At 26.0% G+C, this 23,044-nt stretch overlaps 1 protein-coding gene across 1 annotated transcript in view; it reads left to right on the top strand.

Moving 5' to 3' along the window:
* Positions 1–674: 674 nt before the first annotated feature.
* The window catches only part of LOC134828487 (dual specificity calcium/calmodulin-dependent 3',5'-cyclic nucleotide phosphodiesterase 1-like), a 105,861-nt gene continuing 83,491 nt past the window's right edge, over positions 675–23,044 (top strand). The window contains exon 1 of the mRNA XM_063841466.1: positions 675–960. Coding sequence (XP_063697536.1) covers positions 675–960 — 286 coding nt within the window. The remainder of the gene's footprint in view (positions 961–23,044) is intronic.

The following is a 23,044-nucleotide window of genomic DNA, read 5'->3' on the forward strand; positions in this document are numbered from 1 at the left end:
TTATTAAGTTATTCAATTGTAAATTAAAAATAAATTTAAATAATTAAATTAAAAATTTTAAAAAATAAAAAAAAATAACTATAGATGGGTATAACGAAAAATACGGGTCCTTTAGTTATTTAAAAAAAAATAATAAAATAAAAATAAATTAAAAAAAATATCTTATATTTTAAAGTAATTTAACTTTTAAAATTAAATTCGACCGTCGATGGTGAAAATTAAATTTTAATTCATAAAAAATTATAAATTAAAAAAAATAATTTAATAAAAAAAATAATAAAAATTTTAAAATAATTAAAATTAAATTATTTTTTTTAGAAATTAATAAAAAAGTGTCAGAAAAAATTCTAAAAAAACTAAAATAAATTGTTCAACCTACTAAATACAAAATTGTTATCAATTCGATCTCTTCTCCGAATGTTTTAGTTGAAACCTTATCCGGCAATTTGGTACACAAAACTTTCTCCTCCGCATCATCATCAACAACAACAACCAACTAACGTATATTCAAGAAAATGGGTTGAAATCACAAACTTAATTAATTGTGAATAAATACGAAGAAAGTGCTATCAAGTGAAGAACGAGAGTGATATTTAAGTATGTAACACAAGAACAACATAAATTACCAAAGATATCCAATGAAATTGCACGAAATTGTCGATAATTAACCAAACATGTCAGACAAACCGACAACTTCGAGTTACACAAAGACCGGTCAAGGACTCGTGTCTGCGTTGTCGGAACGCTTTAAAATGCGCAGTGCCTCGGAATCGCGTATGGGCAACGCACCATCGTCAGCAGTGGCATCATCATCTCGCGATACCAGCCAAAAACAACAACAACAACAACAAGCATCTACTTCTAAACTGCCGCCTGCTGCAGCACCTGCTGTCGGCGCAAAGCAATTTAAAAAATGCAAAAGTGCTACATTCCAGATAGATGGACATTACTACACAATAGGTTCGTTTTCGTAAAAAAAAATTTTTTTTTCTATTTTTTTTTTTGTTTTGACATCATACGAGTCGGTGAGGCGCTCAGGTATTAAATTTGCATTTAGGCAACAAGCACACGTGTGGGGACGAGAAAGTTTTAATGGTGTTTAGATAGTTCTCTCTTCGTTTAACCGTACAAGTTTCCATCCATCTCTCGAGATTAAAGCATTTATTTGGGAAAAATAGTTTCGAATAAAAAAAACAATGAAAGAGGGTAAAAACAATTTATTTTGCCTCCTCTGCTAGACTAATGATAAATATGGCCAAAATCTCCGCAGGGAATGAAAAGTTAACCGAAAAATTTGTATGAACATGAAAACAACCAGACGTCTCCATTCACAAGCGCACGTGAAGTTGGAAGAAAAGAACAAATAAACGTCATCGTTTTCTATCGACTCGTGAAGAAGGAAAAAAAATATTGTCACCACGTGCGTTAATGTTTGCTCTCTTTTTCTTTCATTCACTTCGTTTCATTAAAGTTTTCATTGTGAGGTTGTTGATTTTTCATTTAAAATGTAATTTTGTATTGATTTGAACCCAAAATGCTTAAAGTCCATTATTTTTGAACGTGTTTGACAAAAAACGAACATGTTAGTGAAAAAAAAGATTTTTATTGTTTTTCCGTTAGTTCAATCTAAAGTCGTAAATTTGATCATTTATTTGAGGAAATTTCGGTAAAAATTATAATTTTCTCATTTTCGTCTGTCTGATAATTTTTTTTTTAGATACAAAAAAATTTTTTAATTAAATAATAATTCTTAAGAAAATTAAAATAATTAAATAATTTAATTTTAATTAATTTTTTCTTAATTTTTTATTTTATATAATTTTATTTTTTTTTTGAATTTAATTTAAGTTATTTCAGTTAATTTAAATTGAAGAAAAATTTAACCATTGAAAAAATAAAAATTTAATAAAAAAATTAATAAATTAACTAATTTAAATTTTTTAGAAAAAAAAAAACAAAAAGCTTCTCTAAATTTGACGAAAATCAACTTAAAAATTTTAAAACAATTTTTATAAAATTGACATTTTTGTCTAAAGATTTTTTAAAGCCCAAAGCTAAATAAAACAATTCAAAAGAAAAATACTTAAAATATCTCTAAAAATTCATAGATACCGAAAACTATATTTAAAAAAAAGTTGGAAAATATTTTTAAGATTTTTTTTAAGTTATAATTTAATGTTTAGAAGTTATATTTTTTTTAGAAATTTGTATTTTTGATTTTGAAAAAAAAATAATTAAATTACAAATAATTTTTAATAAATTTAATTTAATTTAATTATTAATTTTAATTAAATTTAATTCTAATAAAATTTTAAATTTATTCAAAATTATTTAATTCTATCAAAAATAAATACACTTTTATCTTTGGGACATTTTTTTCTATATAAAAACCATAAAAAGAAAATTTTCGTATTCGTGCCAGATAAAACACAAGACACAATCTGATTGATTGCCCATTAAATGTTGTAATCATTTTGGATTAAAGTTCCTTCACTTAAACGACAAATTCGCTCTTCGATGAAATTTTTTCCTCTAATTCTCTTTAAAAAAATATTTAGAAACAAATTAACAATTTCTCAAAAAAAGTTATTATTTCAGTATAAAAAAACAGTAATTTATCATAAATTGTCTCTATAAACCCATAAAGAAGCTCATTATATTGAGCTGAAGACAAAAGAATAGAGAAAAAAAAATAAATAAAAAAAACAACATTTTAGAATTCAAAACGGTTTGCATCATAAACAAAAATTGTTTTTTCAGGATTTATGTACGTTTCTTCTCCTATCGACGCAGTGCTCGGCTTGTTTGTTGGCAGAGACACAACAAACACAACAAGCGCATACACAAGTTGAAGGTCGTCTCTAAGGATACATCAGAGCAGAAACGTAAATAGACATGTCAATCCCCCAAACGAGAACCAAATGCGTTGTTAACTACTGAAGCCATCTCAAGTCGCATTTTTTTTGTCCTTTGTTTATCGAGTCACGTCAGGTTTTCACGTTTCTCTTAGTTACGAGTTTTTTTTTTGTTTGTTCCTTTGTTCTTGGACGAAAAATGTTTTAATAAAGTTGGAATTTAAATTTATTGACGAAAAATATGGGAATGCGGTTTACACTTGTTTGTGATAAATTTTGCACATTGCAACGACAAACGACACACGCAAAACTATTTTTAGGCCCAAAATCCAATTAAAATTAATTTGGCATGTCGTAAGAGTGTAATCAGCCGTTTTGTATGATGATTGAATGTACTTTCGTAATTAAATATTTTATAATAATTTGTCGACGTTGTTTTCGCTGCATGCGTATGAATTGGATGCACAGCACAAACAATTATTAATTTTGTTCTAACTGGAAATTTATATCTTCAACAAAAAGGGGATTATTGTTTGAATTTCTAATTTATTCAAGTATTTTTGTGCAAATTGCAATTTTTCTCGTCATATCTGTCTCTTTTTCTCTGTGTTCAGTGACGGATTTATTTATTTTTTTTGTGAGATAAAAAAAAATAAAAATTATTTTTTTTATTAATTAATTTAATTTTATATTTATTATTAATTCGAAATTAATTAATTTATTTTTTAATTTATTTTAATTTTAATTATTTAAATTATTATTTTTATTAATTTAAATATAATTTAAACTATTTATTAAATTGATAAAAGATTTAAAAAAATATTTTTAAAAATATTTTTTTAAAAATAATTTAAATAAAATAATTTAATTTAAAAAAAATTAAATTTAATATATTTTTATTTAAATATTTTAAATTATTAATTTTATAAATTATAAAAATATTTAAAATTATTTATTAAATTGATTAAAGATTAAAAAAAAATATAATTTTTTAAAATAAATTTAAATTCAATTAAAATTAAAATTTTAATAAATTAATTTTATTTTAAAATAATTTAAAAAGACTTTATTAATTTTTTTAAACATTTTCAAATTTAAATATTTTTTTTTTACAAAATACTGAAGGCCTTTAATAAACCCGTCACTGCCTCTTCTACGAAAAGTGCTCGACAAATAATTTAAAAATGTTGTTATTTGTTACATAGTTGTTCATATACGTGAGGTAGAAATTATGATTTACGAGTACAAAGTTACTTTTTTTTTAGTTTTATGTAATTTAGAATTTTGTAATAAAGCATATTTCTATTCCATATAAAACTTTTCTGTACCCCGTTATTAAATAGTTTTTTTTCTGTTTTTGTACGAAGCTTTGTAATTTTAGAATTATTTGATTTAAAGTACAAACATCGTTCAGACGGGAATTGCTTTAAAACTCTGCACGACTAAGCAAAGGATTTACAAAGAAAATTCTTGTGAAGCAGAGTTACAAAGAAATCACTGCAGTGAATGGACAGCAACAGCTTGAACACATTCGATCATTTCTTATTTATGGATTGTGGAAATGAGGGCGAGGCATGCAAACTTTTGATGAAATCAAATAAAAAAATTTAGCTCTTATGTTGAATTATTTTATGAGATGGGCGCATTTGAGATTTACGAGGTATTTAAAAATTTAATGAGCTTTGCTGGGAATTAATGCAACGAAGCCTGAAGATCAGCTTAGAAGATTTTTATCTGACACAAAAAAATGTTAAAAATTTTCCCTTTTTTTCTGACATTTTTTTTACTTTAAAAAAATGCATTAAAGTCATTTTCTAATAATAATTTTTCTTTTTAAAAAAAATCGTAAGCTATTCATTTGTTTGAATAAAATATCGATATGAGAAAAGAAAGAAGAATAAACATAAGAAATAATAAAATTCTTTTTTTTTTTAACAAAAGAGGTCTAGTTCTGGACATTACTTACATATTTTTATCGATTTTGTAATGAAACTTAATTCATGAATGTTGGCAAAAAAATATGTTTACTTTTGAGTCGAGTTATGTAAGCCATAGAAGAACACAATGATTTAAAGTAAAAAAGTTAAAAATAGAAAAAGTAGTTATCTAAAGAACGACATACCATAAAGCATTTCAATTTTTCATACCTACTCTTTTTTGTACTCCTCATTTCACAATTTAGTACTCCTCTTTTCACATTTTCATACTCCTCACTTAACAATTTTTGAATGTTTTCGAACTCCCTATCATCTGTAGACTTTTTCTATTGAAATGCAAATATTTCACAATTTTGTACTCCTCACTTCACATTTTCATACTCCTCATGATCATTTCACAATTCCATACACCTCAAAAATTTTTCTTTGATTTTTTCTTCGAAATGTGGACAAAAATATTATAAAAAATTGAGAAAGGTCAAATTTAATCAATTCTTTTCAATTAAAATAAAAATATTTGAGAAATAAATAAATTAATTAGATCATATCACAAAAAATTGCAATTCATGTCAATTTATAATCTCTTTTTCTTTGTTCAAGTAATAATCTCATATTTCTTGAACATATCTATAAATTGGATGTCATAAAACTCAAATGCAATTTTCATCATTTTGTTAAAATTTTTGCAATTTCACTTCTCATCGTTTTCGTTCAGCAAATTTAATAAAACCAATTTCGAAGAAAATCTTTTCATCATTTCTCCTTCGATGGAACTAATCCATTATCTCGAGTTCAGCTACATAGACGGACTTTAATCGAAAGTAGAACAAAAATTCTTGCATCATTTGCTTCAATAACATTTTAATTAACATGCCGATCTACATTCCAATCATTGAAGTTAATTATTCTGGACTTGCTTCGTCAGTCCTTCATTCGATTCACGACAAAATCTCGCACAAGATATGATTTGCTTAAAAAACTGCATCTCCCTGCTCGTTTCGAACGACAAATTACATTGGATTTAATCTCTTTATATTGCACGTTTGGCGAAATCCAATGAAAATCAATATTCAGTAATGCGCTAGCTGGTTGAATGGGTGCTATGTCGCTCTTTTCCTGTAATAATGCACAAAATCATCCGACATTCAAACGAAGACGGAATTTCAAACTGTTATCGTCGTCGATGTGCCTAACAGGATAAAATGATAAAATATACTGCTTGTAAGATAACGATTGGAACATTCAGCCATTGAAACTACTGAAACTGCATATTTACGTAACTCAATAAAATAAAAGGAAATGGAAAAGCAAATTGTACTGCGAGAGATACAGAGTGTAAAATGAGGTTGAATGATTCTCAAAAGAGACAAAATATATGTATATGGGTTCAATTTAATGAAAATTTATGTATACGAAATTGTATTTCGTCTATTGATCGGATAACGAACATTATCAACATTCATCGGTATAGAAAATGTTTGTCAAAAAGAGTCTTAAATTGTCCGAAACTTGAACATATGATCCCTAATAACAGACACATATTTCCAATTTACTCGTCGGTAATTAAATTGTTTTGCAAATGTAATGCTTTATGGGCGAAAAAGGGGTTAGATTGATTCCATCAAGGCTTCAAATTGACACCTTGGGAGTCAAATTGACCCCTTAAGTGAATTTTCTTAGATCTAAAGGGATCAATTTGTTCCGTTAATAAGGGCTCAGTCTGATTCCTTAAGAAATCAACTTGATTCCCTTTCGATTTGGTCATCTACAAGTTCAAGGTTAATTCAAGGTCAATTGAATCTCTTATGGGATTAAGTTGACCTTTTGCAAGGATCGATTTTTCGGGCCTGTAGATGACAAACTCGAAAGGGAATCATGTTGATTTCTTAACGTTTGAGTCCTTATTAACGGAAAAATTGATCCCTTAAGAGATCATAAAATTCACTTAAGGGGTCCATTTGACCCCCAAGGTGTCAATCTGCAGCCTATAAAGAATCAATTTGACCCGTTTTTCGCCCATAGAGCATTTTCAATGAATTGTCTGTTATTCGACGAGCGAAAGAGGTACTTTTAATGAAATTTTCATCGCTTACACTCTAAAGTAGAGAGGCTTGAAAACTATGTGAAATTTTTTGTTACATGTAATGCGCCTCAAAATAATCGCACCACATTCATCATCGTAATTAATGTCACATGCTGCTTTTTGCATAAATAGTTTCAGGCACTCTGCATGCTTTAATGCAAATAATTTGTAACCAATTTGTAGCATGTGTCACACATCATGCGCTATGATGCTGCGAAAAATGATGAATTAGTTTCGGAGTTGCGATAATTGGCTCATTATCGATATTATAATAGCCTGGATGGGTTTTGCTAAAAGCAAAACAGTGTCACAATTAAGTTAGCCTCTTTGTAACGTGATATCATTGCTTCACTTGTTTTTTGCGTAATCGATCCTTTTTGAGAGACTTCAAAAGTGTAAAGTTGTAAGAAAAATACTTGAGAGAAAATACTTTTACATAATTTGAATAAAACTTAAAATTTATATAGATTGTTTTTCATGAAAACAAAGAAGGAAAATACGTCAGTTAAAGCTACTTTTCGTATTAAAAGTTTATAAAACAATGAGACAGACAAAAGTTTGGGAGTGTTTAATATTCATCATATATAGTATACGAGACTTCAAGGCAGAAATTAAAGACCGAATGAATTAAAATTTAAACATTGTCGTGCAAGCATCCTTAAATAATAACAGAGCAATAATGGTGTACGAAAAATTATTGTCGAAGGAAATATTTCAACTATTCTCTTCTTGTTCTTATATTTTATTTGCCTTTGCTTGTTTTGTATTTGAAAACATTTCATTTTCACTGAGTTATTCAGGAAAAATAAACTTTTTATTTTCTTTTGTGTTATATAGGTGATTCCTGCAAGTTTAAGAAAATTTTGAATTAGCAAGAGGCGAAATATAATATTTAGTTCAATTTTAGTTGAAAAATTACTATTTAAATTTTGAAAGTTAAAAAATTTTAAAATCTATAATTTTTGATATATTTTGTAATTTTTAAAGATTTTGCGAGGGGTTTGTACTAATAAGTCAAATCCAAAAAATCCATAAAAAATCTATCAAAATCCAAAATCTATCAAAATCCATAATAATCAATAAATATCTTTTAAAATCCAAAAAAACCAAAAAAATCCATCGAAATCCATCGAAACCCCTCAAAAATCCATTAAAATCCAAAAATGAATTATCAATTTATTTATAGGCAATTTGAAGGCAATTTACGCAGATTTTGACCTTTTGAAACAATTTTTTCAAATATTATATTAAAATTCCAATTTTTAATTAAAAATTAACATTTATTTAGCATTCTAAATCTGACATTTCAGACATAAGTCCGCTGTCATTATTTTCACATGTTTCTTCATTATGTGCTTCAACGATGCCTCTTTCCTGATTTTTTTTCTGCAATTTGGAATATGCGAATGTAAATCGGCGTACTTGAATGTACCAAAATCCCCATTTCCATTACGAGTCGAGCTTAAGGCACGAAAATTCGAACAAAAGGGACATTTGTATAGTGATTCTACTTGGTCACCTAAAAATGAGAAAATGAGTTGTCCTGCCGACGAAGTAAAGCGCATTTACATGAAAAAAATTTATAAAAATTCATATTTTGAAATTTGAGAAAATTTTTGAAATTTCCTTTGAAAAGTCATTTTATTTTTTTATAGAAATTTTTTCAAATGTTTAGTAAAAATTCTAAAATGGCTTTAAAATACCAAATTGAATATTAAAAAAAAATATTTAAAAATATTTTTTAAAAATTCTGAAAAATATAGAAAAATTTTATTCAATAAATTTAAACCAAAATTAAAACTTACCTCAAAGAGTTTGTCCGTAAGCAACAAGGTATAAACCAACGACTCTATTGAAGAAATTTCATGCAAAAGAACGAACGAATGCGTAATAAATTGTTTGAAATAATGAGAAAATTTTAAAATAAATGCGTTTATTGTTCATTTTATACCACGACGCCAAAGAATTTTAAATATATTAAAATACCTACCGGAAAACTTTGCTCTTTTCATCTTTTTTATTCAAGGCACTATTTAACTTTTTTTCTAACTCATTAATAATTTAACCACGATCCGTTACAACGATTTTCCAGATGAAAAGGAAAACAAATATTGATTTTTCAAAATTTATACGGATCGGGTTAAGTTCAACACATCCTGCATAATAACCATTTTATCGAATCCAAAAGCTTTAAATTATTAAAATATTGCGTTTGAAGTGATCCTCGTTGCATCATTATTTACAAAAAAAAAAAAAAAAAAAAATTACGAAAAATTATTCATGAATCTCAAAACTTATGTAATAAATGAAAAATAGTATTTCTACAACAATATGTTGTAAAGTAGAAGGAAAACATGAACCGGTAAATTGAGTCATTTGTAAGCAATAGTCGTACGAAACATAAAAATGATTTGCACTACAAAGTTGAAAAGTGAAATACCAAAAGTCGAGATATTGAATTCTGATAAACGACTTTTATTATTGGAATAATTCGGGCGAATCGGATGAAAAAGGAGAAGAAATTGGAAAAAATTCTCATGGTTTAATAATGAGCAACTTTGGATAAATAGAGAGTTTTAAAATAGTTTCTTCTTGGAAAGACTTTTGAATTTATTTTATTCAATTTTTTTTTCTATCGAGAAAAAACGATTGTCATTTTTTAAGAGGAAACCTTCTAAGCCACATTATTCTATTACATTTTGCTACTTTATTTGCATTTTCTTTTATTGAGGCAATAAAACTGGACGAGATACACTAATAGACGATTTTTATCAAGGCAAATACTGAGAAGTATTTAAACTTTAAAAGAAAAAATCAATTTTGTTTACCTTGAAATAGAATCCTCTTGACACTTTTTTGTTGTTCAAACAATTGCAACCATCGACAATTCTAGTCGAAAAAGTTCCTTTGTGAACGTTTTAAATAAACAAATTTATTGCCATCGTCGTTATTGTCTTTCATATTCATTTCTTAAGGGATGTAAATGCACTTGCAACTGCAACATTTTGGAACTGCAATGGACCGATTCGAAGGGGATCAATTGATCCGGCATAAGTGATCAGATTTACACTCGCACCTTAATGGCAGCAAACCCATTGATCCCTTAAGGGATCAAAAAATTCCCTTAAAGGATCAATTTGACTCCTAAGGGGTCAACCTGATCCCTTAAGGGGTCAACCTGATCCCTTAAGGGATCAATCTGACTCGTTTTTCGCCCATAGGGCGAGAAAAAACGATTGTCATTTTTTAAGAGGAAACCTTCTAAGCCACATTATTCTATTACATTTTGCTACTTTATTTGCATTTTCTTTTATTGAGGCAATAAAACTGGACGAGATACACTAATAGACGATTTTTATCAAGGCAAATACTGAAAAGTATTTAAACTTTAAAAGAAAAAATCAATTTTGTTTACCTTGAAATAGAATCCTCTTGACACTTTTTTGTTGTTCAAACAATTGCAACCATCGACAATTCTAGTCGAAAAAGTTCCTCACTGTGAACGTTTTAAATAAACAAATTTATTGCCATCGTCGTTATTGTCTTTCTATCCTCATTTCCTGCCTGTAAATGCACTTGCAACTGCAACAGGAACAAATGGACCGATCGGAAGTAATAAATTGAATAAGGCATATCAGTGTCATCGGAGTTTACACTCGCACCTTCATGCGCAAAAACCCATAGCATGGGATACAGGTGAAGAAGAACGACAATCGTTCAAACGTTACTTCACGAAGGATTGCTCTTCATTTACGATTAAATGGATAACAGACAATTAATTTATACTGCTCTGTTGTGGATTTATGACGATGCATCAGCAGAATTTTTCTATTAAATTTCGCATAATGATGCCAAGTGAAATATCGAGTCACATTAATATCAGGAACGAACATCTTTCCATAAAAATATCATCGTTTCTGTGTTTTATGATATATTTTTCCATGAAACGAACGATTTGAATTTAAATTTGATAAATTTCATAGTATCATCAAATGATTCATTTAATTTTGCAAATGTCATGATTGTTGAATGAATGACATTTTTCTCGGTATTCCATCCATTAAGCGGCAAATCCTGAAACAACGCACGGCATTTATATTATTTCATTTTTCCGTATAATGGCTTTTCCTACTTTTTCTTCTTACAAGTGACAAGGCCATGTGCATGAAAATGCGAAATAGGATAAGCAAATGAGGCGGAATTTAATTTTATGTCGACCAACGACAGTTTACCATTATTATTGTTGTCGTTCCGCCGCCATCGCCGTCGTCGTACTTGTGGTTCGCAAAAAAATAAATGAATAAACATAAATATCATTTATGTTTGTCATGTCGACAGTTCTCTTTCTCTCTGCTTTATGGTCGACGCTCGTCTTAACTCACAAGATGTTGTTATAAATTATCAAGTATAATTAACTCCTTCTCTCTCGAAATAATTATTACGCAATAAAGAGCTTTTCTTTTGCGATTTCTTTCGCGAGACACGAAAAAAAAATTGTATTCAGCTCACGTGCTTAACTAAAAGTAATTGTCTTAGCATTTAAGTTTATTGCTGCAAATGGCAAAAGAATACAGAATGCGGTGAAAAGTTTGTAAATGTTTTGAATGTAAAAAAAAGAGATGAAGAGAAAAGGTTATATGCGGTAGGGTTAAGCTAACGGACATTTAATGAAGGCAAAAACTGACGGTTAAGGTGTTTTAATTTAATTTCAAGGAATGGAGATGAGTTTTTAGTTTAATTTTTCAACGACTTCCGTATCTTGTAGATTAAATTAATTTGCACGTGTCTTTCATTAACGTTCATCTTCTTCAAAGCTTTCGATGTATTTCATTCAAAAATTTAAAATTCTTTTAATAAAGAAAACGACGAGCTCCAAGTTTGACAGAAAGTTCAGTTGGATTACCTCTAATTAATTTTTATGTTTAAATTTTCTTTTGACTTGAAAATAAAAATTAAAATTAAATAATTAAAATTAAATAATTAAAATTAAATAATTAAAATTAAATAATTAAAATTAAATAATTAAAATTAAATAATTAAAATTAAATAATTAGAATTAAATAATTAAAATTAAATAATTAAAATTAAATAATTAAAATTAAATAATTAAAATTAAATAATTAAAATTAAATAATTTATTAAATAATTAAAATTAAATTAAATTAAAATTAAATAATTAAAATTAAATAATTAAAATTAAAAAAATTAAATAATTAAAAAATAAATAATTAAAAATTAAATAATTAAAATTAATAATTAAATTAAAATTAATAAATTAAAATTATATAATTAAAATTAAAATTAAAATTAAAATTAAAATTAAAAATTAAAATTAAAATTAAAATTAAAATTAAAATTAAAATTAAAATTAAAATTAAAATTAAAATTAAAATTAAAATTAAAATTAAAATTAAAATTAAAATTAAAATTAAAATTAAAATTAAAATTAAAATTAAAATTAAAATTAAAATTAAAATTAAAATTAAAATTAAAATTAAAATTAAAATTAAAATTAAAATTAAAATTAAAATTAAAATTAAAATTAAAATTAAAATTAAAATTAAAATTAAAATTAAAAAAATTAAAATTAAAATTAAAATTAAAATTAAAATTAAAATTAAAATTAAAATTAAAATTAAAATTAAAATTAAAATTAAAATTAAAATTAAAATTAAAATTAAAATTAAAATTAAAATTAAAATTAAAATTAAAATTAAAATTAAAATTAAAATTAAAAAATTAAAATTAAAATTAAAATTAAAATTAAAATTAAATTAAAATTAAAATTAACATAATTAAAATTAATAATTAAAAATTAAAATAATTAAAATAATAAAATTAAAATTAAATAATTAAAATTAAAATTAATTAAAATTAAATAATTAAAATTAAATAATTAAAATTAAAATTAAACAAAAATTTATGATTTTCTTAATGAAACCTTAATGAAAAAAAAAGTTAATGAAGTTCATAAAAGTTTCCATTAACATAACTTACCTGAACAAAATAGCAAAAAAAATCATCTTGTTCCATTTTTCCTGTTTTGTGTAATTTACGTAACCATTAACATTAACATCAACAATTTACGTCGAAATTAATTCATATCGCCAGTACATTTTTCTCAGTTCAGCTTCAAATTGCGGCACTATCCTCATAGACAGACAACACGCACTAAACGAGACCTCATTACAAGAACCGCCACAATTGCCTTCAGATTTATCTCACACATTTATCGTGCATTGGATTTTTTTTTGCGTTCTCATAAGTGGGTGCTAACGATGTGTGATTCCACTTTATTCCAAGTTTATTGTTATTTCTAAAAGCTTTCATTGTGCCGTCTATGCAAGCATTTTTCTGTTTTATCTCCGCTCCGACATTTGTGTACTCAATGGAAAAATAACATTTGTGCGAAAATCCTATCTGGTGAAAATTATATTCTGTCTCGATTTGAATCCAGGCAATAATTGTATAAGGGGGTTAAGTCCCGTTTATTGTTCTGATCGAAAAATAATATAAAATTTAATTTCCCCAAAGGTAATAAAAAACGTTTACATTTTCGTGGCGAAATTATTTTGCATCGTTAAAATTTGTTAATTTAAAAATTAAATCACTTCCTCCGTTTCGCTGCTAATTAATGATTAATAATATCCAGAGGAGATGTTTTTAGTTGTTGTTGTGTTATGATAACATAAAAACCACTTTTATCTCGTCGACGATGAACGAAACTGGCTTAGAGCGCTCAATTGTTGTAGAACCACGTTTTGTTCAATACCTACTCATTTTCTCCGAAACAATGTTCGATGCCTTTTTATAACACTCGTTGGAAAGTGCGCGCCAATCTCTGGCATTGATGATATTTTCATTGAGTATTTAATGAGATGGTATGTTCTCGTTAGTACTTGTTATTTTTACCTCTCGCATGTGATGTGTTGCCATTATGATTGCAATTACATGCGAACGACGACGACGACACGGAGATAATAAATTAACATGTTTATTGGTGGTTTCTAATAAATGGCGAATAAATTAACGAACGATGTCTGTGGCAAATTGATAACGTTTTCGGTAATAAAAATGTTAAGATAAGAGTCTAATTGCGAATTTTTTGTGATGATTTTGTTGACCTGAATTTGACAGGCGAGACAGATGGAATATATGATAAGAGAGAAATTGAAACAATGGACATTTGTGTGATGCCAAAGTAATAACTTTGAATGGTTATTGAGAATTTTATCTCTGAAAAAAAGAAAATGGCATTGCGATTGCTTAAATGATGGCGATAACAATCACATGTGTGACAAAATTGCAGTAAAATTTACTTTTATAGAAAAAAAGAGCTCAAATCAGTTTGAAAGTGCATTAAACTTGAGGATTTTTTGTAATAAGTAATTTAGATTTAAGCAGAAATTTTAGTACTAAAAGTTTAATTCAATGAATTGACAAAATTAATTATTAAAATTTGCAAAAAAAATTAATGGTTAAGAAAAAGTTTAAATTTTTTTTCTTAGGCCATTAAATTTAATTATTTCACTTTATTTAGCCCCCCTCCAATTTTGCCGAAAAAATTCAGGGGGAAAAATAAAAATAATTTTAAAAAAAAGAAAATTTTTGACATTTTATGGTACTTTTTGATTAAAAAACGATAATAATGTCCAGTAAAAATTAAAATTATATTAAATATGAACTTAACTTGCTTTAAAAACGCATTATCTATCGAAAATTTGATGAAAAAATTTTTGAGTCACGTGACCACATTTTTTTATTTTTTCTTAAATTTTTATTTTGTGAAATTTTATTAAAATTTTGACTTAAAAATTTGAAATAATGAAAATAAAAATTATTTTTATGTGTTCAATCAACGATTAACGTTCAAAAACGTCAAAAAAGTAGTAAAAAAAATATTTTTTTTTTCTAAACAGAGTTGAAAAAACTTTTAGTCGAAAAAATACTAAAAACTTTTTCTAAAGAAAAATTTCAAAGTAAGTTGACTTTTGGCTTAAAAGTCAAAAATAAAGGCTAATTAAGCTAATTTTCTTTTACTTAAGTTAAATTTTTAAATCAATTAAGTCAAAATTTTCCAAAATTTCAATTTTTTTGAACTTTAAACAATTTTTTATGAAAAAATTTGAGATTTTTGAAAAAAAATAAGCTTTTAATTTTGACTTATACAAAATTTTTACATAAGTCAAAGAAAAATAGCTTAATTATAGTTTTTAATTTTTTAACCAAAAGTCAACTAAATTTTGACTTTAACTTTAGTAAAAGCTTTTAAATTTTTTTTTTGACTCCATTTTTCTAACTTAAAGTATTTTTGACCCTGTTTAAAAGATAAAATTGAAGTCATGATCAAATCATCTAAAAACTCACCATAATCTGCATTTACTGTGAAATATCTTCCAAAAACTCGTTATTTTTCAATTCCATTTCTTCCCAACGCAATTTTAATCCTTTCATCAACGTTGATGTCTACGACCACAAAATCGTTTTTACTTTCCACAAAGATATTTTTTTGTAAAACTGCAATTGCCATAAAAGAGCGAATCGAAAAACGCATTATTATAGTTTCGCTTTTGGCATCAGATTGCACTGGATTTCTTTATAATCCCTCTAAAAAAAACAAACAAATCCAATTCAAATCTACAAATTGTGAAATCTACTTTCATTTCTCTTTTGCACTGAATTGACTTAAAAATAGAACAATAGCCACAAAACTGGCGAATAGAGTAACCAAAAATGAAACAAAAGAATTTTTTTCGCTTTGTACAAACAAGATCTATGATTGAAATTTGAAAAAGTAACAGCTTGCTTTTACTTACTTGTTGATGGAGTTGTCTGGTTTTTTGTTCCAATTTCCATTACATTCCATGAAAATGAAGAAAATTTGAGTTTTCTATTTTCAGGTAGATGGCGCTTTGCTGAGTTACTTTTTTCTCTCTTTCTGATTTTTCTCAAATAATTTGTAACTAATTTTCTCTCATTTTTCTCTATTTTCAGGTATGTACCGTTCAACTTTTCCTGATACGCTGTTATCACATACAAATTACGTACGTAAGTGATGATTTCACACTTTTTTTTTTATTTTTGATAAATACTCGTCATGACAAAGCAGTCGCGAAAATATGCATGAATAATCGCGAGACATAATATTTTAATTAATTTGTAAACTTGCAATTTTAATGAGCGCCATGTAGATAAATGACTTTCTTTCGGTTCATTTATGGCTTAATTGGATGTGAATTTTCGTTGGTTAAATACGTCATTAACGCACACGCGACTCTTTTTTTTTTTGCTCAAACATATGTTTTGTTCGCGTATTGACATAATCGCGAACCGGTCGAGAGATGTGAGTTGTGTATATAGTTGCATATGAACTGGTTCTCCGGAGGCAACAACGAGCCGCAACAACATGCATAAATATATGCTAATGTATACACGCGCGCCTCGCTGTAGAGTGATCGTAAGCTAAAGATACCTCTTGGCTGAAATAAAAAAAGAAGTTTTAAATTAAAGACCAATTAAAGTTGTCTAGTGCGGTGTGCGCCTACAAGTACTTTAATGAGACACCACACCTGAATGTATATTTAAAAAAAAATTAAAAGTTTTCAATTATTAACGATAATATCGCATTTTGATTTTTTTTAACCACGTGGTTTTTATTTTTTTTAAATTTTATTATTTTTATATTTTATTTTTTTTTTAAATTAATTTTAAATTATTTTTTTATTTTATTTTTTATTATATTTTTCCGAATTTTTTTATTTATTTATTTATTTTTTTTTTTTTTGAAAACCACGTGATTTTTTAAATTATTATAAAATAATAAATAAATATTTTTTTTTATTTATAGAATTTTTAACCACGTGGTTAATTAATTTTATTTCAAATTTTTTTATTTGTCACGTGGTATTTTTGTTTATTTATTTTTATAAACATTCCACGTAGTTTTTTCTAATTTTTAAACCACGTGGTTGCTTTAAAATTTTCAAAAAAATAATTATTATTAATAATTATTAATTTCTTTAATAATAAATTTTAATTATTAATTAATATTATTTTATAATTAAAATTAAAAACTTCATTTTATTTTTTTAGAAATTAGAAAAAAATATAAAAAAATTTTCATCCATTTAATGAACGATTTTTTCTTCGTAATGCGGTAAAAAGTACACTGCACCGATGTTGATTTGATTTTATTATTTCATTTTTTTTATTTCATTATTATATAATGAGATAAACAAGATTTACGCTTTGAAGGTTGTCCACGCAGACTTACCTGAGTAATGAAACAGTGTCGATCAGAATGTTATCGGGTGTTGCAATAAAAAAAATTGCAAAAAAAATTAAATTGTAATTTCTTTTTACGGAGTCACGGAGAGTGTTAAAAATTAAATCATGAAAAAAAAAATATAAAAATTATTACTTTGTAATTTAAAATGTGTTAATTATATTCGATATCAGTGCAAAAACGTGTGATAATAATTTATTATTATTATTTTTGCAAATTGAAATTTTCCATTTATTAATTTAAATTAATCAAAAAATACCATTTAATTTAAAATAATAAGTTGATAAACATTGCCCGTTGTGTTTTTTTTTTTTGGGATGAGATACAAGTTCTCAAATTTGCATGCGAATATTAATAACTTATTATTATTATTGAAAATAAATAAATAAATTACTATCATCAACAATTATGTCAGTATCTCTGTAGTTATTGAGTTGTCATGTTTATCGCAACTGTTTATTTATTTATTTTTGTATAAATAAAATAAATGCTAAAATTAACAAAATTAAAAGATTAATTATATATTTTTGTGATTTTCATTACACATTGTGAACGTTCAAGCTGTGAGTGCATAGAAAAAATGTTATTTTATCATTATTACTGAAAATTATATGTCGCCGAAAGAGACATGATTTTTGTGAGCGGTATGGCGACAACTGCACAAAATAATATTGAAAAATAACAACAACATAACACAATCAAGATAATTATTGTTGAATCGTGTCAACTACATGCATTTGATTATTATATCATTTACTTTACCACATAAAATTGGACATCAAGGTGTGTGTTTGTGCAAGTGCAGAGCAATGCGTGTGCTGTATCAAACCGAGATAAACGGTTTTCATAATTAAAATGGACAGGGTGTTCAATGGAAAAGTGAACCAGTGTACAAAAAAGTTTTAAAAAAATATAACGAGGTAAAAAAATTTAAAATATTAAAAAATAAGAATTTTGAAACAAATCATAAATTAATTGAAAGAAAACTTTATTATAAAAAATATTTATTATTATTAATTCGTTTTTATTCTTCAACTTTAAAACTTTTATAAACAAAATTAAATTTATTAATATAAATAAAAATCATATTCTAAAAAAATTTTTTAACTAAAACTGTGAACTTTAATTTCATAAAAATTTTCATAATAAAATTTCATAAAAAATAAAAGTTCATAAAATAAAAATTTGATAATACGTTAAAGAAAATTGTAACATTACAATAATTTGATATCACAAAAAAATTGACCTTAATAAATTAAGATTGTCTGCTTGATAATATTGATCAAGATTGTTGTGCAAAAAAAAAAGAATTCACCTGTAAGCTTTAAAGTCTCCATATTTTTGGTATAAACTTGGTATTTTTGGTATGTTCACCGAAAAATTTTTCGACACGAAACTATGCTAGATCATCGTAATTGGTCTCAAAACTAACGAAAATGATAATGGTTTGGTTGACTTTAGTGGAAAAAACATCAGCGGAGGGCGATTTTCAATTTTAGAGGTTCATACCACGATTATCATAGGTCATCTATGGGTGCATGAAAAGTTTACTTCAGAAAAAATTTTTTTAATACTGGATTTTATTAAAAACGACTAAAAACGATAAGCAAAATTAAAAAATTGGAGAAATTTCCAGCATTTGGATTTTTTTTTTTTGTAATTTTTTCGAATTTTTTGCTGTTTACAATGAACAATTTGGTATTCACAAGGATTGCCGAACGTCGTCTCTTAAAATGGTTTCGTTAGAGAACGCAAGTTAGCGTCATATGCATGACATATCAAATATCAAAGCTTTGAGAAACTATGTCTTCATTAATTTTTTTTATTGACAATATTGCCTGAAATGAAAATGTTCCAGAATTGTACTGACATATTAAGATCCTTTTCGTGTTAAATCCTATTTTTATAGAAAACTTCGATACCATATAAACAAAGAAAGACTTAAAAGAGAAAAAAATATTTTGAGCTGCTATTATTGTTTAAAGCTAATTTTACTCAATATTTATTTTTTTAAATATTTTTTTTATAATTTTTCTTCTTAAATAATAAAATTATTTCGATTTATCTTAACTGGAAAAAAATTGAATTAGAAAAAATCAAATTTTTTATCACATTCTCGTTGAACACCCTGTACCTACTACAAAAACGCATATATTTACAAACACAGAAAAACTTATGATTTTGCCGAAAGGCATTTTAAAATTTGCATGACCAGATATCATTTTAATTAAATGCTATTAAGACTTTTGCGAGTCAAGACGATTTAAATCCGATACAAGTGACACTAAATATTTCTAACTTAATTAAAATATAATTGTGAAACAAAAATCATGAGTGATCCCGAGGCAAGCGATTCAACGAAAGTGCCAAAAATAATTTTGTGGGAACCCAAAGGACAAATGTACGAAATTTATGGTAAGTCACCCTTTTGAGCATTTAAAAATTTAAAAAAGTTCAAAGTACTTACCTTTGGTCTCTCGAACGATTAATTAACTCCTTCTCCAAGAAAAATTGAAGGAAAAATTTTCTTAAAGTGGAAAACTGTTCCATATGGGTCGTTACAGCTTTTATGGTTATTGCCATTATTATTATGACGTGTTATGTTCTCACTTGCCTTGTACTCGTACTCGTACGGAGCATCTTCATATTTTTCTTTTTTTTTTCTCGTTCTGTTGACTTAATACGAACTTAATAATGTACGAGAGTAAATCATATTTGAACATCATCATTATTTTTGTGTTTCCATACAGAAATTCAACAACATTCGTTTATCACATTATTTTCTCTTATCAGTCGTCGTCGTCGTCGTTTGTTTGTTTTTTTCCATTCTACGAGAAGACTCGTCATTTGCCGTGCGTTATCTTTCATCACATTTTCCTCTCTTTTTCTCTTCCTCTCGTGAAATTCGCTGCCAAATGGAAAACTCGCTGAGAGAATTTTCATCGTTTTTGTAACAAAGAGAGCCATCTCTCGTCGCTTCCACGATGGAAAATGTTTTGATATCGTTGTATGTTGATATAGGCGGAAAGCCAGGCATGCGGGTGGGCACATGTTTTCTACTCACTCTTCGTATACTCTACAACTGATATGATTTACTATACATCCATATAGCTATAGCGCGAACGTTGGAGAGTTGGAGAGACAGTTTTGGCACACACGAACAAAAAAAAAAGAAAATATACACAAGCTATTTGCTAAACACCGATTTATTTTCTGTTTCAGTTTATTCAAAGATACCATTTGATAAATACATGCACAAATAATAAAATTACTCTTAAATTTCGTCAAATTACTCCGGATAAAATTAGAAAAATTATTATTGCGTGCGGTAAACAATAATAAAATGCATTAAAATGCAGTTCGCGATAAGTTAAAAAAAAATGATAAAAAAAACTTTCGAACGAAATAATTGAATGGGTGACAGTCGACGCGAAATTTTAAATTGTTTCGATAAGAATCGGGTCGATTTTTAAAAAGTTTTCCATTCAAACGCGAAAAACGCGAGTGATTTAAAAAAACGAAAACAAAGCAAGAATCTTTTTAAAAAATTTTCCCTTTCATGATAAATGAATAATAAATGATAATAATCACAATCATAATTACGACAACTCTCATAATGAGTAAATAATTGCTTTCAAGTGTTTTTTTTGTGCGAAATAAAATGGATTAAGAAAATAAAATAAAACAATGGGAAAGGATTGTTTTAATAATGAAAAAAAAATAATAATAATAAATTTTCCAACAATTTTCTAATAATCTAAAGGAAAAATGTCATTAAATGTATTTTTTTAATATAACAGACAAAACAAAACGAAAGAAAAAGAGGAAAGAAGTGTTCTTCTCTCGGTTTTCTACTTCCTCTTTATAATGATTAAAATCATAAATAATGTCTGTTGATGGCATTTCATGGCAATTCATGTTTTGTCTTTGCCCATCTTTTGCTAAATCGACTCAGTGGTTAATTTTTAATATATTTTTAAGGCTTTAAATTGCGCTTTAAATAGAAATTTATAAAAAATATTATATTTAATTCTTAAAAATCATTATAAATAATACAAAATTATTTATTATTTTAAAAATTAAAAAAAAAAAAAAAAAAATTCAAAAAAAAATAAAAAAATTTAAATTAAAAAAAATTTAAATAATAAAAAAATAAATAAAAAATTTAAAATAATTTCATTTTTCAAAAAATTTCATTATTTTTAATTATTAAAAATTTATAATTAATTTTATGAATTTAAAAAAAATTAATTAATTAAAATTAAAACTTAATTGAAAAGTTATTTATAAAAAATTAAATTATTTTTTTAAAAAATATTTTTAAAAAATTTACTTTAAAAATATATTAATTTTATATAATTATTTTAATAATATATTATTAAATAATATTATAATTAAATTTAATAATAAATTTTAAATAATAAAATATTATTTGTTTTATTATTATTTATTTATTTATTTTTATTTTTTTGAAAAACAAGAAAAAAATATTAAAACAAAATTTTAGAGAAAAATATTTGCTGTCTATTTGGTTTTAAAACAAGAAATTTTTTCCCTTCAGGGAGAAATGTAAAAAAATGCAAAAAAAATAAATAAATAAATAAAGAATAATGTTGAATGCGATGCGACCAGAAACGACAAATCGTTTTGTCTGTCGCTCAGAGCACTAAAAAATAATAAAATTTAAAAAAAAAAAATGAAAAATATTTTAAATAAAATAATGAGAATTCAAACAAGTAAAATCTTTCTAGATAGAAGAAAAGAGAAGAGAAAACAGTGAAAAATGTATTGTATAGATCTAAAAATACCTCGCGAAGATATTAAAACATTGTTTTCGTCTGAAATCAAGAAAAATATGCCAAGAATGGGAACAAGCAAAAGACAAGGGTCCGTAATGAGAAGTCCCTTTATGCAAAAAAAAAAAAGAAATTTGAATCCGTTTAAGTGACATAAAAAGTCTTGACAAAGATTAAAATTGTCTGAGTACCTGCGTATTTATTTTACGCCGAAAAGAGTCTCGAAAAATTAACAAAAAAACCTCAAGTGAACTCTTAACTCACCTCATAAAAAAGTCATAAAACTAGCAAATAGTGCGACATGAAAACTCTTCTGACATTCGCAAGCACTCATTCTATTTTATCATCTTGACACCGTTTTTTTTTCATCGCATAATTGCCATATTGTGAGTCTGAGTCTAACCATCTCCTCTTCGTCGTCATCATCGCACCATCATCACAAACAAATAAATTTTCATTAAAATTTTCTGTAAAGTGAAAATGTTGCACTTTTTTATGTGCAGCGCGATGTAATAAGGTGTGTGAAAGGAATAAAAAAGCGTCGACTTGCTCACACAAAAATTACGGGCTTGGCAAAGTGAGCAACGTTGCTTGAGTTTGTTCTATTCTTGCGCAAATAAATAAAATAAAAAATGTATATTATATTAATTAAAGAATAAAAATGAGAAAGAAAGGCGCTTGTTAAGAAATTTTTCTGTGAAAAAAATTAAATAAAACGAAGATTCTAATTAGCATTCAGTTAAAGTGTTCGCTTTTGTAATATTTTTCAACCGAAATAAATTACTTTGATTGAAAAATGTAGGTATGAAATTATAATCCGTGACAACAGATTTTTGCGTGTTATATTATGTTTGCGCAACTGAAGTTTTTAAGCACCTACCAACCACACATAAAAATACTCGAGAAAAAAATTGAGAGACAGAAAACTCAATTTTAAGCAGCTTAAAAGTTTTGTGTGTTACTGAGTTTACTTTTTTTGAGAAGAGGATATTTCTGGGAATTATTTTATTTTTTTTTGTCATAAAAAAAATTATAATGTGTGTTTAATAAATTCCCAATAGATGGGAGACATCATGTCAATGCCAAGT

The sequence above is a fragment of the Culicoides brevitarsis genome, chromosome 2 (assembly GCF_036172545.1).
Source record: "Culicoides brevitarsis isolate CSIRO-B50_1 chromosome 2, AGI_CSIRO_Cbre_v1, whole genome shotgun sequence".
NCBI lineage: Eukaryota > Metazoa > Arthropoda > Insecta > Diptera > Ceratopogonidae > Culicoides > Culicoides brevitarsis.